General features: G+C 39.9%; 1 protein-coding gene across 1 annotated transcript in view; it reads right to left on the reverse strand.

Moving 5' to 3' along the window:
• Positions 1-15,919, reverse strand: part of NINJ1 (ninjurin 1) — a 27,524-nt gene extending 11,605 nt beyond the window's left edge. Inside the window, exons 1-2 of the mRNA XM_015817655.1 lie at positions 15,707-15,919; positions 4,243-4,474 (exon numbers count right to left, since the gene is read on the reverse strand). Coding sequence (XP_015673141.1) covers positions 4,243-4,474; positions 15,707-15,799 — 325 coding nt within the window. The 5' untranslated portion in view covers positions 15,800-15,919. The remainder of the gene's footprint in view (positions 1-4,242; positions 4,475-15,706) is intronic.
• Between the last annotated feature and the right edge of the window lie 362 nt (positions 15,920-16,281).

Consider the following 16,281-nt stretch of genomic DNA (forward strand, 5'->3'; position numbering starts at 1 on the left):
AACAAACCGTGGGAGAGTTATAGAGAAAAGAAGAGTAGTGCAAAAAGAAAAAAAGTGATTTTCAATTTTTTTTCAGTGCAGCAGGACACAAAACAAAGTTGCAACCTCAACCTTTTACTTTACATTTCTAAATTTTTCAAATCATTTCTATAACAATAAAGTCATCCTGGTCATCAAAATCTAAAATAAAACTTGGTGGTTTTTTTTTAATTTTGAGCATAAAGTACAGAAGTGGTTTCCAAATGGAAACAAACTATATATTTAAAAGAGATTGATACTCTAGAAAAAGTGCAGAGACAAGCAACCAAGATGATTAGGGGATTAGAGGCTAAAATATATGAAGAACGGTTGCAGGAATTAAGTATGTCTAGTTTAATGAAAAGAAGGACTAGGAGTGACATGATAGCAGGGTTCCAATATCTAAGGGGCTGCCACAAGGAAGAGGGGGTCAACCTATTCTCCAAAGCACCAGAAGGCAGGACAAGAAGCAACGGATGGAAAATAATCAAGGAGAGAACCAACCGAGAACTAAGGAGAAATTTCCTGACAGTGAGAACAATTAGTGGAACGACTTGCCTCCAGAAATTGTGAGTGCTCCAATACTGGAGGGTTTTAAGAAGAGATTAGACAACCATTTGTCTGAAATGACATAGGGTCTCCTGCTTGAGCAGGGGGTTGGACTAGAAGATCTCCAAGGTCCCTTCCAACTCTGTTATTCAGTAATAGATAAATTCTCCTCTTTAATTAAAGCTATCAAGATTGCCATCCATTCTTTCATGGTGAGTATTAGTGACGTTGTCACATATACAAACAAAGATTGAGATTTTCACCATTGAGCAGGAATGCTGCCAAGATGCATAAGCATAACCAGTTAATGAGCACCATATGAGCCATATGGGAGGGCTTAATTTACTTTCATATGGGAAATTATAACAAAACTGTAACCAAAGGGGAAAAAAGTGAAATTTTGAGGGGCCCTTCAGACTGTGATAATCTTAAGTTGCAGCTTGTTTAGCTCATTAGACAAGTAATTATGACCAAAGCATGGGATTTTTATGGATGCCTCTGGTGGATTCCATTACGGGGTAGGACTGCTTCAATTGTCTCACTGGAAGACAAACTGGAGCCAGGGTTAAAATCAGACTCTGGGTCCAGTCCTCCTTATAGGAAGCTTTTTTTAGGCTATAACGTATACAGGTAGTCCTCAATGTACAACCATTCATTTAATGACCATTCGTAGATACAACGGCATTGAAAATAGTGACATGATCAGTTTTCATGCTTAGGACTATTGCAGCATCCTTGTGATCATGTGACCAAATTTCAGGAGCTTGGCAACTGGCATATATTTATCCCAATTGCACTATAACAGTGATGGCGAACCTTTTAGAGACCGAGTGCCCAAACTGCAACCCAAAACCCACTTATGTATCGTTGTGTCTAGGTGGGCATGGCCCATTGGGTGGGCGTGGCCCATTGGGTGGGCGTGGCTGCGGTTGTAACGGCAGACTGGGTGGGACTAAAAAGTTTAATCAATCAATTCCAACTTTGTGAGATCTTTTTTTTCCCCGCGAGAAGTTGAAATTGATTGACTGATTGAAACTTTTTTTTTTGCACATGGCGGTAGAGGCCTAAAGTGAAAAGGTTATATAAAACCCATCTGAAGGCCTAGGACTGGGGCGACAGCACATATGCCCTCAGAGAGGGGTCTGCGTGCCACCAGTGATACGAGTGCCATAGGTTCGCCACCACGGTCCTAGACTCTAGCCCTCATACCTGTTTTTGACCTTGACTTCAAAGTGACCTAACCCTATTTTCATTGTCATTGTTAATGGGATTTTTCCATATATTTCACTGAGGCCCATAATAGAGTCCGAATGAAAAGCTGTTGTGTTGTCTTTGCTTTGAGAATCTCCTAGAATCTATCCTAACACCAGTTTTCAGCCCTGACTTTGAAGTGACCTAATCCTAACCTTAGCCTTAACCCTAAGCCTATTTTCATTGTCAATGGTATTTTTCCATGTATTTCACTAAGCCCTGAAAAGAGTCCAAAAGAAAAGCTGTTATGTTCTCTTTGTTTTGAAAACCCCCTAGAATCTAGCCCTCACACCAGTTTTCTGCCTTGGCTTCAAAGTGATCTAACTCTAATCCTAACCCTAGCCCTAGCCTAACCGGAGTTTCATTCTCATTGCAAATGGGATTTTCATATGTATTTCAATGCAGCCCTAAAAGGAGTCCGAATAAAAAGCTTTCATGTTCTCTTTGCTTTGAGAACCTCCTAGATTAGGAATCTGACCAAAGATAGAAAAATGTTTACCCTTGAACAGAGTGTTTTGGAGCTCTCTTCCCACCTGGCACAGAGAGCGCCAAGACCAATTATCTCTAATATCGGAGTGTAGAAAGAACTGTGTTGAGGTATGGGTCAATCACATGTGAGAATATTCCTTAGTAATGTCTCTAAAACAGCATCTCATCTCTGTTGGCCTAGCAAGGAATTTACTATAACCCTTGGTGGCGCAGTGATTAGAATGCTGTATTGCAGGCTAACTCTGTGCCCACAGTCTGGAGTTCGATACTAACAGGCTTGAGGTTGACTCAGCCTTCCATCCTTCTCAGGTCGATAAAATGAGGACCCAGATTGTTGAGGGCAATAGGCTGACTCTGTAAACCTCTCAGATAGTGCTATGAAGCACTATGGAATAAGCAATAAGCTATTGCTATTCAAACCAATAGAACTGATTCGGAAGGAAAAATCCATATTCCTGATGTAGTCACGAGCCTTTTAAGTTTCTGAAATGATGGTTACTTTTTCTGGCTCTCCCTGTTGTAACAGAAAGGACTAGTATCATTTATTTAATTAATAATTCCATCATATGGGAAACTGTACAAATAAAGTAAAAATGTCACTCATTCACACTGAACTCTGAAAATGGAGATGAGAAACCCTACAAGAAATCTGAGAAAATGTTGGGAGATCTTTTCTCTCCCATGAGAAATTTTGTATTATTTTCCTGAAAAATGAAAGATTATGAAATTCATTGTTCATGGTGCTAAAAAGTCCTTGAGACAAGGTCTTTATGTACCTATGTATTACTATTGGATGATTACTCACACCAAATGATTTCATAGAATTACATAATTATAAAGACTATACACACAATACTTCTTTATGTAAGAATCTATTCATAGTGCAGTACACTACAACTCTCAAAAGTGTATTCTTTTGAAAAGGATTACCATATCCCTAACCCTAACCCTGCCAGCCTTTGGCAAATGGCTGAAGACCTGCATGAGCTCCAGGACATGAAAAACAGAAGGTTGGATGGCCCATGAGACATGATCTTATAATATTATAGCATAATAATATAATAATAATAGTAAAGTTGGAAGGGACCTTGGAGGTCATCTAGTCCAACCCCCTGCCAGACGCAAGGCATTGCAACACAAGGCAAGGCGTGACCGGCGGAAGAGTCTGGAAGAACCAGAAAGCCAAGTGCCACTAATTGGTGTAAAGCTAGTTTGCCTCCCGTGATGCACCAAGGATAGGCACACAAGTGTTGAACGGGACTGCATTGTTCTAGCACAGTGGTTCTCAACCTGTGGGTCGGGACCCCATTTGGGGTCGATTGACCATTTCACGGGGGTCGCCAAGCAAGGCTGTCCGCCATTTTTTTTGTCCGCCATTTTTTTTGTCTGCCATTTTCCCCCCCTTTTCTGGCGGGTGCCTTACCTCCCTTGGGCTGGGCCAGCTGGTGGTTGGCCTGCTCCGTCTCTGCCGCTTGCCAGCTATGCCTCGGCCGGCGCAGGGGGCGGAACCACGCATGCGCGGCGCTCCCGGGCAGGGAAAGTCCTCAACTTACGACTGGTTGGGTAGTCCTCGACTTACGACCGGTTTAGTCCTCGACTTACGACCGGTTTAGTCCTCGACTTACGACCGGTTGGGGTCGCGGCATTAAAAAGGTTGAGAACCACTGTTCTAGCATGTGTAGATTTCCTGACATTGCATGCCATATGCTAAATATATAAATAAATAACCTCCATAGTTACATCCGCATGTAATAGTTAAAAATAGTTATAACTATATATAAAACTCTAAAAAAATAACTATAGTTAAAAACTGAGGCTATAAAAGAGGAATTGGCTATCAAATACTTTTTAAAATGTATTTATTAAAATGGAAATAGTACCATAAACAGTTATGCTGTGGCACAAAATAAGCAATAATTTAGGTGCCATACATACCAAGGAATATTAAGAGTACGCCAACTCCAATCTGAAGTATGAGTGAGATGCTGATGAGAACAATCAGTGGAAAATAAAACCCGAAAGAGGGTCCTTGCTCCATTACAGCTTTCAGCTGGGATGCGTTGGCCATGAGCAAAGCAATATCCAACATACTTTCGGCTGCGCTCTTCTTATTGGCATAGTGGTTCATGTTAATTTGCCTATTTGTCCGTAGCCAATGTCTTCGACCCTGAAAGGCAAAAATATTTCTAAGGCATTCGTCAGCAATGATTTAGCATTATAAACGTGATAGGGTGGGAAAATAAATAACTTGTTTAAATTAGTTACATGTTTGTTTGGAATTGTAACAACTTTTCCACAGGGACTGGAGGCAAAAATGGACTCCAACAGTTCAGATTAAGGAGACATAGCATTGGCCACTGCAAAGTTATATTGCAATATCTTAAAACAGGGGTCAACAGCCTGTTGGGAACTGGGCCACGCAAGCGGCAGGCGAGTGCATGACACTTCATTTGTGCACCCATAGGAGGTAGGTTGCAACCATCCCCTACTCTCCCAGTCTATGGAGCCGGAAAGGTTGGGGACCGCTGCCTTAAAACATTTAATTAAAAACATATTAAAATGGAAGATGAGATGAGAAAAAACATTTGGCATTCACACCAGGAATATAACTGAGTCTGAACATGACCCATATTCTGAAATGACAGGAAACAGCTTAACATGCTTTAGTTTTTTCTTTTTCTCTATTTTATAAATGTTTTAACTACCCCATTACTGCGGGAAAATATATTTCATTTCTAAACACTTTTGTTTGTTTGTTTGATAAAATCAGAATATATTTCTGATCATTCTCTTGAACAGCTTAGATTGCAGTTATTTCTTTTCTGGCTTAGCCAGTAAACATCAAGCACTTAGCAATAGCACCTACTAAACACACACAAAAGTCAGGCCAGAAAGCACTTTCTATGGAGACAAACATGTTTCCAGTTTCCTCCCTTAACTTCAATTTCTCTAGATTATTCCAGATTCACTTTACTAAATTAATCATTTTACTAAGATAAAAAAAAGTTGCACAAGAGCATCAGATCAAATATTTAAATAGCAGGTCCCATTTGAAAAGAGGAAAAAAAATACGGGTTGCCGAGTTAATGTTTTTGTGGTAGTGTTTTGTTGATAGTTAGTTGCTGAAATGACCTCTCCCCCATTTGATACTTCCTTCCATATTTATTTTCCACGTAAGCTACAAATTGCTCCATGTGTTTATATATAGTAAATCTGCCTGAGAGTGACATGGTATAAAAAGTACAGAAATAATTGAAATGTCAGCAGTGTAGTGCAATAGCAATATTAATGAGTGGAAAAAAATCCCCCTATTATCTATTCCTTTCACACACAGTCAAATAGAGGAAAGAGGCATGTTGTAATATCCTTTTGTCAAGCATCTTGTTTCTGCTGTTTGCTATTTATAACGGATAAGGCCTATGAAAATAAAGGATTATTCCAAAAGTAAAGCATACTGGCACCAAATAGGACTAGGGAGTAAAATGTGCAAGAGTACGGTCTTACCAGTGCGTGCAATTGTCCTACAGAACAAATGGTGGCAGATACAGATAATCCTTGACTTACAGCCACAATTGAGCCCAGAAATGTAGTCATAAGTCATAGGGATCCTTAAAGTGAGGCACCCACATGATTGCTCCACTTAATGACCACAATCCTGGCTCTCCCTTTTGTGGTCATTAAGGTAAATGTGCAGGTTGCAATGCAGAGCCCTTGAAACCCCAGGGGGTGGGAGAGGACTCTTGGCACTCACTAAAACTGGGTTAAGCCTGTTCTCTGCACTCAAGAAAAGTATACTACTTTTTCTTTTTTTTCATTTTCATTTTTTTTTTAATTTTTCTTTCCAAAGCGACCTGCACTCTACATATGCTTAGAATGTTGGCTTTTAAATAGTAATTTTATTAAAAATTTCAATTGCAACAATAAAAAATAAAAGAAGGAAAAAAGAAAGCGCAGAAAAGGAAAAAGGAGAAAGAAAAATATCCCTGGAGAGTCGCGGTCATCTGGGTCATGGTTGTCCCAAAGATGCCTTTTCAAAAGGCAACTGGACTTCCTTCGTTTTCTTTGAAGACGTTTCGCTTCTCATCCAAGAAGCTTCTGAACTGTGGAAGCTCCTTGGATGAGAAGTGAAACGTCTTCAAGGAAGAACAAAGTCCGGTTGCCTTTTGAAAACGCAACTTGAGAAAGAAAAATAGAAAAGAAAAAAAATAAAAATATAGTAAAAAAGAAACACACACTGTATGTAGAAATAACTCCTTTTCATTACAATGGGTATAAATAACTTTAGTAATTTATCACCTTTTCTTAAAATAGAACAAATGACGTTTTCTTTCCATAACCCATCTCTTATTCATGAGGCCTCATTATTTCAGTCCTGATGTCAACCATAGTCCATACCAGAGATAACGACATACCTATTTTAAACTTGATCAAATAAACCAAGTTTATAGTCCTTCTTTTTACTTTTAACAATCTTGATTTTTAGTCCCTTCAAATGCCCTAGAATTTGGTTTCTTTTTATTTATTTATTTATTTATTTATTTATTTATTTATTTATTTATTTATTTTCTTTTCTCACAAAAATTTTCAAAGCTTTAACAAGTCTCTTTTATAACTACAACATAGGAAAAATATTCAGGGTGCTCTCTTGGTTTGTTATTTGGATATCCCTTTTAATTTTTAAGACATCAGCAGGGGCTTGCACTAGAAGAGTTCTAAGGCAGGGCTTTTCAACTTTTTCACCCATTGTACCACTTTTAGGATATGGCAATATCCGAGTACCACGAGTCACCTAGCAAGGTGTCAAAAACTTGATGACCCCCCCCCAAAAGGAAAAAAGTGATAAAATACAGGTAGTCCTTGACTTACAACAGTTCGCTTAGTGACTGTTTGAACTTACAATGGCACTGAAAAAAGTGCCCCCCAAGCCACAGCCGAGCAAGACACCTGCCTGCCAACCGGGTGGCACTCTTCCTCCTGTCCAAGGTTTTCATTGTTGTGAGCATTTCTGTTGGGATTGGCAGTGAGGGTGGGGTGGGGGGTGTTTGGTTTTTATTTCCCCCGTCTGCTGGGTGGTTGCAGCAGGTTTTGGTCACTTCACAAGACCCTGGGACACTGTGACCATCATAAATATGAATCAGTTGCCAAGCATCTGAATGTAAATCACAAGACCCTGGAGATGCTGCAACATTCTAGCTGATCGGCGCTTCTTCTGGGCTCAGCAGAAGCACCAGGATCAGCACCGAGCTCCAGCTGGAGCCTGGCGCTGATCCTGATGCTTCCACTGAGCCTGACAGCCCCGAAGCTGGAAAGCGGCACTGATCCTGGTGCTTCCGCTGAACCCTGCAGCTCCAGCCATCTCTCGCTCAGGCTTGTGCGGTGCTGCCACCGATTCAGCTCATTCCCCTCCCCCGCTACTTCTCTAGGATGGTCGCGTACTACTTCCAGGTACCAATGTACCACAGGTGGTACTGGTTGAAAAGCCCTGTTCTAAGGTCCCTTACAACTTTATTATTCTGTATTGAGTAAGACTTTGCAGAGAACCAGCTTTGAAGAGCAAAATGTCATTTAGGCATACCTTAAATGCAACATGCATTTTTGCAGGACTTCCTGGCAATTGTGCATGACAACCTTGCTAGCACAGAAAAAGACAAATCTGCTTCAACATGTTCACAAAGAAAATATGTGTGCCCCCATATGCATTCTAAATCACATTTAGCCTTTTGGATCCAGATCTTTGCCCAGCTCTGCTTTTTATACACCTGACGAAGCAGTGAGAAAAAATATGGTGATCTTTTCAATGAGATGAGAATATATCATGACTGGATTTTCCCTTTTCCTCCAATGCATTTTTCTGCACTATAATTTGGCATTCTGTTTTAACATTCCCAGTTTAATCCTAAAATGAGCAAGGGGTTGGACACAAAGACCTCCAAGGTCCCTTCCAACTCTGTTATTCTATTATTCTGCTAAATTCACTTTCACTTTGGAGTTTTTTTACACTTGTTCACTAGCAACATTTTTGAAACAGTAGCTTTATATACCGGTAACTATTTTATTGCCCTTCAAAGTATGCCTATTGTTATTTGCCATATTTTCCATATTTTCCTTCTAAAGTTTCACAAGTTTCATTATGATAAAGTCCATTGTAAGAGGACATGGTTCTAATTGGTATCAGGCTTGTTTCCATCAAACATGTTTTTAATGAGATCAGAATTAAAATCACGTTGGACTCAGAAAATTAGCATTTTAGCATTCAAAATTTAATACAATGAGTGCAATTATTGAAATTATGCACAAAGAATAAGTGCATGTATTCACAAGACTGCTTTTGCAATCAAGATAAGATTCAGAACATGCAGAAAATAGTTTCCCTATTTAAGACACGTATTTAGAATTGCACAAGATATTGCTTCAGTGGAGTATTTCCCCAACTTCCCCTACTTTACAGCATTTCAAAAAAAAAAATCCTTCTAATACTTTTTTCAGAAAATATTTGTCAGAAAATCCATTAGGTGTAGAAAAGAGCAACAGTGAGGAAAGGATTCGTTTATTTAATATTTTAGGTTAGGTGGAGTTTAAGTGTTAAACCACAGTGAGAGAGTTCATCATTTAGCCTATTTCTAATGTAAATACTGCCCTTTCAATATTAAAAGCATCATTTAATACTTTTTTCCTAGACTACAGGTGTTTATACAACAACTCAGGTCTAGCCTGTATGAATAGTAACTTTGTTGGTTAGGATGAAAATGACTGGGTGTCATTGAATAAGAGCCACAAAATGAAATATTGATCTTCTATGAAAGAAGCTTTAACTCAAAGCAATGGCATCAAAAGAGGATTCATATATTCCACTAAGCCAGAAGTCCCCAACATTTTGGGCACCAGGGACCGGTTCTGTGGAGAGAGGTTTTTCCACAGACCGGAGGGTGTGTGGTTTTGTGTGCTGCCTGCATGTCACGGATGGGGCTTTGCTTGTTTGTGCAGACCAGTTGCTGGCATGCCGCAGACCAGTACTGCTCCACAGACCGGGGGCTGGGGACCCCTGCACTAAGCCACCAAGCACTTTCTTTGGATTCATCCCACTATAGTACTACAGTATGTTACATTGCCTTGAAGACTCTAGTAGGTATGTCTGAGGGCAACACTGAAAATAGGGTGGGTAGGTGGGTGGATGAAATTGGAGTTTTAAGTACCTGCAAGACACAACTTACCACTACCAACTTTCCTCCCAAAGGATCACAGTTTTTGACTCCATCATTTCTGGCTTAGTATGATCTGTGGAATGGTTTTTATGCTTATTTTCAATGTGGCCTTTGGCTTAAGACAAAGCATCCGTTGTAAACAATGATGTAGAATTTACGCATATATATTTTATATGTTACTTCTTTATTCTTACCTCAAAAAAAAGACAAATTAAATGAAAACATCTTTAAGTACCTTAATGTAGTTTTAAATGGGAAATCTCAATTGTCTAATTACCACAATGACTGCTTCTCAGAATTTAAGTCCATTCATATCTACTTTTCATTTAGATATTTTAACATGCTATTGTAGCAATTAAGGGTTCTTGCTAGGAATTAGCACTATCAACACCATAGTTAAATGTGAGGCAGACATTTTCATTTACATAAAAAGCCATTAAAATATTTAATCAAATTCTACTCCGCAAAAAAAAAAAGCCTTTTAATGTTTTCCTCTCTGCAGAATTTGCTTTATAAGACATGAGGACATACAAGCTCTTCAACTACAAAATGCCAAATCTGCAATTTGTCTACACAACTCCTCCATCACAGAAAGGAAGTTGAAAGTAGCCCTCAAAAGATGGATTATTCATTCCATCACAGATGAAGCATCACTATTGTATGATTTTTTCCACATGGCACAGACAATTTTCATGCCTGGACTAAGTCATTTCATCCTGAAATAGGACAGTTCCACAATTATATGACAGTACATATTTCATGAAGAATCCATCTCACTGAGACTGTTTCCAGCTGTTAAAGCTATTACAATGGAGATACTCTTTGGATAGGATTATCAGCTGTCTGAACAGGCAAAGGAAAACATCAACAATTTGAAAGGAGAATAAATGGGGAGAGAAAAGAGCACACACTATTTAACTTTCATGGTGTTCTGGATCAGCCAGTTAGATGGGTCTGTTAGATCCCATGCTTATCTCAGACAAAGACATTCCAAACTGGCACGTAGCCAGGATATCCTGTGATGAACTTAGTAGCCCCTCCTACTGACCTGTTAACATGGGGTTTACTGAATAGCTAAACTACATTACCCATAAGCCATCTCTTAAGGAGACAGCGCTTAACCTTATAAATGCCAAACATTCTAACATACAGACCCATCTAACTGACTGATCCAGAACACATGGCATTAAATTATAGGGAAAAAATGAAAAAAATGTATTTAGGCCTATATATATATATATATATGAAATTACATTCTCCAACATTAGAAAGGCTGGAATCTACCAGACCAGGTAAGAGGCAAAAGCTTTCAGTTTGTAGCTGCTTAAGATCCTATCAACTTCAGGCAGTAGGGCAAGTTGGCTGGCTCCTACTAATGAACTAATTAAGGTCACATATCAGAGCTTGTTAACTTTCCTGAAGAAAACCTACTCAGACAGCTGGACAATATTTGATTTTAAGACTAAGCCTGTCAGACTCAGGACATGAGAATCAAAAGGAGGACATGTCCTCCTTTTACTAGAAGGCTGGTAATCCCCAGTCCCAAGTTTGGCCTTTGCAGCTTCCTGGAATAAAACAGAAAGCTGCAAAACAGACCAGCCCAAAGGCATTGAAACTGAATGCATGTAGTATGAGAATCGGATTATTTATAAATTTGGAATTTGAATTCAATGGGAGCCCTTGTTAGATAATGTGCTCCTTGGCATATTTACATATATTGCTTAATTAATTGGCAAGACAGCTGGACTCTCTTCAAAAACAGAAAAAAATATACTTAGGTGCAAAGTATTTTCTTATTAAAGAATACTGATACAGCATTCTTAATGTAACTAATTTAACTAGTTTAACAATAGATCAGACCTTTTTCCCTTTTCTATCTTTGCCATTTGCCCATGTGATCAAAAGAACTCACAAGGCAAGGAGATGATGCAACATATAAGCAATTCAGTTTTAAAAAGAGAAGCCACCTTGTTGGAATGGTAATTCAAAAATGTTGTTTCAGATATTAGGAGACATCAGTCCCAATAATGAAATTCTCTTGGAAGATATTACAAAAATTCTGTAAAATCTTGTTGTGGCTTGTCAATTATTATAGTATCACTTCTGCCTGAACATGAAACAGCTGGGTAAGTGGAGAAAGTAAACAAGAGTCTGAGTCATAGGATTAATAATGCTATGACATGTGCATTTTCTAATTTCTCTTCTGGCTGGCATAATTCACTGAGAATCAAAATCACCCAACTAAGAAGCAACCAGTTATTTAAAAAGCAGTATATAAACAATGTCATAGTTCTGTCAAATGCTCAAACACAAACATCTGGCAGGTCCTATCTCTTGACAACCTCTGAGAAATTATTTCCTATTCGGTACCAAATAGGCAATAAATTTAACCTGTGGGATGTAGATAAGGTGTTTGGGGAAATATAACCTATAACCTCTCAGCTTGAGCTTTATATTTCGTGAGTGAAGCAAGCTAAGTGGAGTGAATGATTGAATCTAAGAAATAAGTAATATTTTTTCTGAAATTGGAATTTGCTTCAGAGATGATGGACATGAAGAGCCTTTTGTAGAATCCTTGTAACTATGATCCAATCTAAATATCTTTTTTTTCTTGCAAGATAACATCCATTTGGTTTCAGATATACCTGAGTTATATTCTTGTTGTAGAACCATTTAAATTGTGACATGCTATAAGACAAACATGTATTTTCAATGTCTCTACAATATTCAACACAGCTGATGTTTTAGTCAAGTCTTATCATGTCAAACTTAACTCTTGATGATTTCATGAGCATGTCAACTTACAGGTAGTCCTCAACTTATGACCACAATTGGTACCAGAATTTTTGTTGCAAGCAAGGTAGTTGTTACATGCATTATGTCTGATTTTATGACCTTTTTTGCCACAGTTGTTAAGCAAATCACTGCAGTTGTTAAATGAATCAGGTGATCATTAAGTAAATCTGGCTTTGTCCATTAACTTTGCTTGTCAAAAACCAGCTGGAAGATGGCAAATGGTGGTCACATAACTGGAGGATGCTGCAACTAAGTATATGCCTGTTGCCAAACCCCACCCCCCTGAATTTTGATCATGTGACCATGGCGATGCTACAATAGTTATAAATGTGAGGATTGGTGGCAAGTCATTTTTTTCAGTGTCATTTTAATTTCAAATGGTCACTAAGTGAATGGTAAATCAAGAGAAGCCATCTTTAATGACCCCCGTATTCACTTAATGACCATTACTGGCTCCATTACTGTTGTAAGTTGAGGACTACCTCTACTTCCAGATTACCTCCATTTGAAAAAGGAAATTATTTAATGTGCGATTATGAGGCATGGATCTAAACTGAAATAAACAAACTTCTTGATGAAGAAAGAAGATAGCATGGAAACCATAGAAATTAAAGCCTTAAACTAATAATAATCAAATCTCACAAGATTTCAGCATGCTCATTCCAAGATCCCATGGCATGTTGGCATTCTCAGTGTATATCACATTAGATTTCAGGCAAGTATACTAAGATCATGTGAGATTTGGGCCTTTTAAAATTTTTAATGTCTCTCTCTGTCTCTGTCTCTGTCTGTCTGTCTGTCTGTCTGTCTGTCTGTCTCTCTCTCTCTCTCTCTCTCTCTCTCTCTCTCTCTCTCTCTCTCTCTCTCTCTCTGTGTGTGTGTGTGTGTGTGAGAGAGAGAGAGAGAGAGAGAGAGAGAGAGAGAGAGAGAGAGAGAGAGAGAGAGAGAGAATTAGAGATTGTCATCAGTCAGTAATTTCCCTTCTCATTTAAAAGCAAAAAAGTCAGAAGGAATCTGGTAGCACCTTTTTCAATTAATGCATTTTATTAAAATTAGTTAATGGGAAAAAGTAGTGTACTTGACTGGTCTCGATGTTTTACCACAATGTTTCCTCACCAGCACCACATAGCTGTCCTCTTAAAGTACAATGTCTACGAAGCACCAAGAGTTAATAGCGAATAATTTCTGATCTCCCCTTAATAAGGGAGTCATGTTATTTCTGAAAAAAGAAAAAGAAAAGTCTACCTGAAAACATGCCTTCTGAAGGCCATCCTTTTAATGGAGTAATGTAGTAATGATTTAGAATCCAGAAAAGGCCCTGCTAGAATTTATTATACCCAAACACCACAACCATACAGAAGGGATTGTGGGAATTATCTCAAAATGTCTAGAGGGAACCTGTTGCCAGTTTCTCTATAGTAACTGGATGGCATTCTGTACCTACTCAGCGACATTGCCATGTGTGGAAATTAATTCACCAACCCACATACATTGATGTTTCTGAAAGAATTACACTGAGAAGTGCACATCTTCTTTCCAGAGACCTTTCCTATTGAAACGTGGATGGAATTCCTTTCCATCTCCAAAGTGGAAAGCAAATGAGAGAAAAACTTGTCTTGGTGGCAAGTTTAAAGGATTTCACTCGCACTAAGTTTGTATCTTTGTCTCCCTAATTTCCTTTTGCTGTACTGATGTGATAAGACATAGAAAGTTGGTATTGTTCCCAGAGAATGATTAGCTAAGGCAATTTTTATAGGCATGATGTTTAGTGCTGTTATTTCTCCCACCCATTTTCAGTCCTGGCTTTTAAAACAGATGACAGGATAGAGCCAGGGTAATTCCCAGCATAAAGGATACCCAGTTTCAACTCAACCATGTGATTTCTATAAAACTGCTGAAGGAGTTCTAAAGCAGTTTCACAGAAGGCAGATAAACTCTCTATTTTTATGATCCTGTAATCCCTTAATTTGGGAGCTAGATGATTTTGTTAATGTTAAAAAACCCAGAAGCAGGAGTGATTGTGGCCCTTTCTTGCATAACACATTCATGTGTAATGAAAAATACTTTGCCTGAAGTCAAGGTATATATAAAATTATTTTCTTCCAAAATAAAGCAAATGAAAACTAAATTCTCTACATTTTAGAACACATTTATACACCTCAGAACGAAATTCTGTTGACAGCGTAGACACTTTTTCTCAAATTGCAGAATGGGACGAGGAAGATTTATTATTTATTTGTCAAATATATATATATAGCTGCCCATTTCACAATTTGTGATTCTAGGCAGCACACAATTCAAACAAAACAATTAAAAACAAAGCCTTAAAACAAATAAAAACAAAAATAAACAAAACCATGGGCGAGCGCATTTAAAGTCTTATATGCATTATAGGCTTTCCTGCCTAAGCGGGGGGTTGGACTAGATGACCTCTAAGGTCCCTTCCAACTTTACTATTATTATTATTATTATTATTATTATTATTATTATTATTATTATTATTATTATTATTATTATTATTAAGCCTTACAGTCATTTCACAGGCTCCCCATTTCCATGAGATCGCCAAGCCTCCTGACAGAATCAAGTTTTAAAAAATCACTTGGGGCCAATCAGATTCCAGCTGGTACACAGCCTAGTAGTCCATCTCTCCCTAGCCTAAGGCTGTGAATTTATTATGGTCCAGCCGTGTTTCTCCTTCCTAGAATGCCATACTGTCACCCGTCCACTTGTTTGTCTCTTCCAGTAAATTGGTGAGACGTCTTCCCAATTCTGCTGTCTCCCATCGCTTTTTTTTCTTTCTTTCCACCGCACTGCCCAGTGGCATCTGTGCTAGGGAAAACAAGCAGCCTCTTGCCAAAGCAGGCCCACCCTCACGCATTCAACCCTTCCCAATCAAAAAGCCGGAAACTCGCCCTCGCTGTCTAGATCAGGGGGTAGTCAACCTTGGCTCTTTTATGACTCGTGGACTTCAACTCCCAGAATTCCTGAGCCAGCTTAGCTGGCTCAGGAATTCTGGGAGTTGAAGTCCACGAGTCATAAAAGAGCCAAGGTTGACTACCCCTGGTCTAGATTGAAGATCCAACTTCGCCTTTGGAGAAATTCCAAAGCGAGACGCGATTTACGGGAAATCTCCGCGCCGAGAAGAAGCGGGGGAAAACGGCCCCTCATCCCTTCGGAGGTGCCCCCGCCAAGAGGAGATCTCTGCCCGAGATTGTCTCTGCCAGGGAAAACCAGGCCCTTGGGATGCACAGGCCTCCGCGGCGCCGGCTGGCTGACGAATCCCATGCCCCCGGGGCACCTTCGCCCAGCTCCCAGCCCAGAAGCAGCGCCCGGTCGCCGCAGTTTTTGTCCTCTTGGCCTGCCCGCCGAGAGAGAGAGAGAAAGAGAGAGCCTCTTACCTCCTCTGGAGGCGTCGCGTCGCCGTTGCCGTTGCCGTTCCCTATTGCCGTGGTCAGCCCGTTCATCTCGTGGCTATCGGGGGTCGAGCCCATGGCTGCTGCGGCAGCTGCTGCGGCGCGGTGCAAAATGAGACAGGAGGAGGCGCGCAGGGGAGCGGAGACACGTGTTAGGAAGTCTTGTGCTTTAGCCGTTACGCAGCTCTCAGGGCCGTCCTCGACCCTGCTTGGGAAAGAAAGAGAGGAAGAAGGAAAGGGAGCGGGGCGGGCGCTGGGTTTCCCCTCCTGATTTCGCGGCACCAAGAGGCCGAAGGGGAACCGCTTGGCGCGGCTGCGGATACTGAAGCGTTGCTGTGGCGACGTTTTCTGTCCAGCTGTTTGATGAATTTGTCCGGACGAGTGACCTCTGCCGGGGAGAGATTGTGGTGGGCGCACTCCCCCCCCTTTTCCTCGCAAGGAAAGTGGGAATTGGGCCACGTCAAGAGTTAACACTCCTTGCCAGCCAGCGATGCCTTGAGCCCTATGGAAAATAGGGCAGACGGAGACTGCCTTCCTTTGCTGCTCTCCCAATCTGTATC

The sequence above is a fragment of the Protobothrops mucrosquamatus genome, unplaced genomic scaffold (genome assembly GCF_001527695.2).
Source record: "Protobothrops mucrosquamatus isolate PMUCROS unplaced genomic scaffold, P.Mucros_1.0 scaffold617, whole genome shotgun sequence".
NCBI classification, from domain to species: Eukaryota; Metazoa; Chordata; class Lepidosauria; order Squamata; family Viperidae; genus Protobothrops; species Protobothrops mucrosquamatus.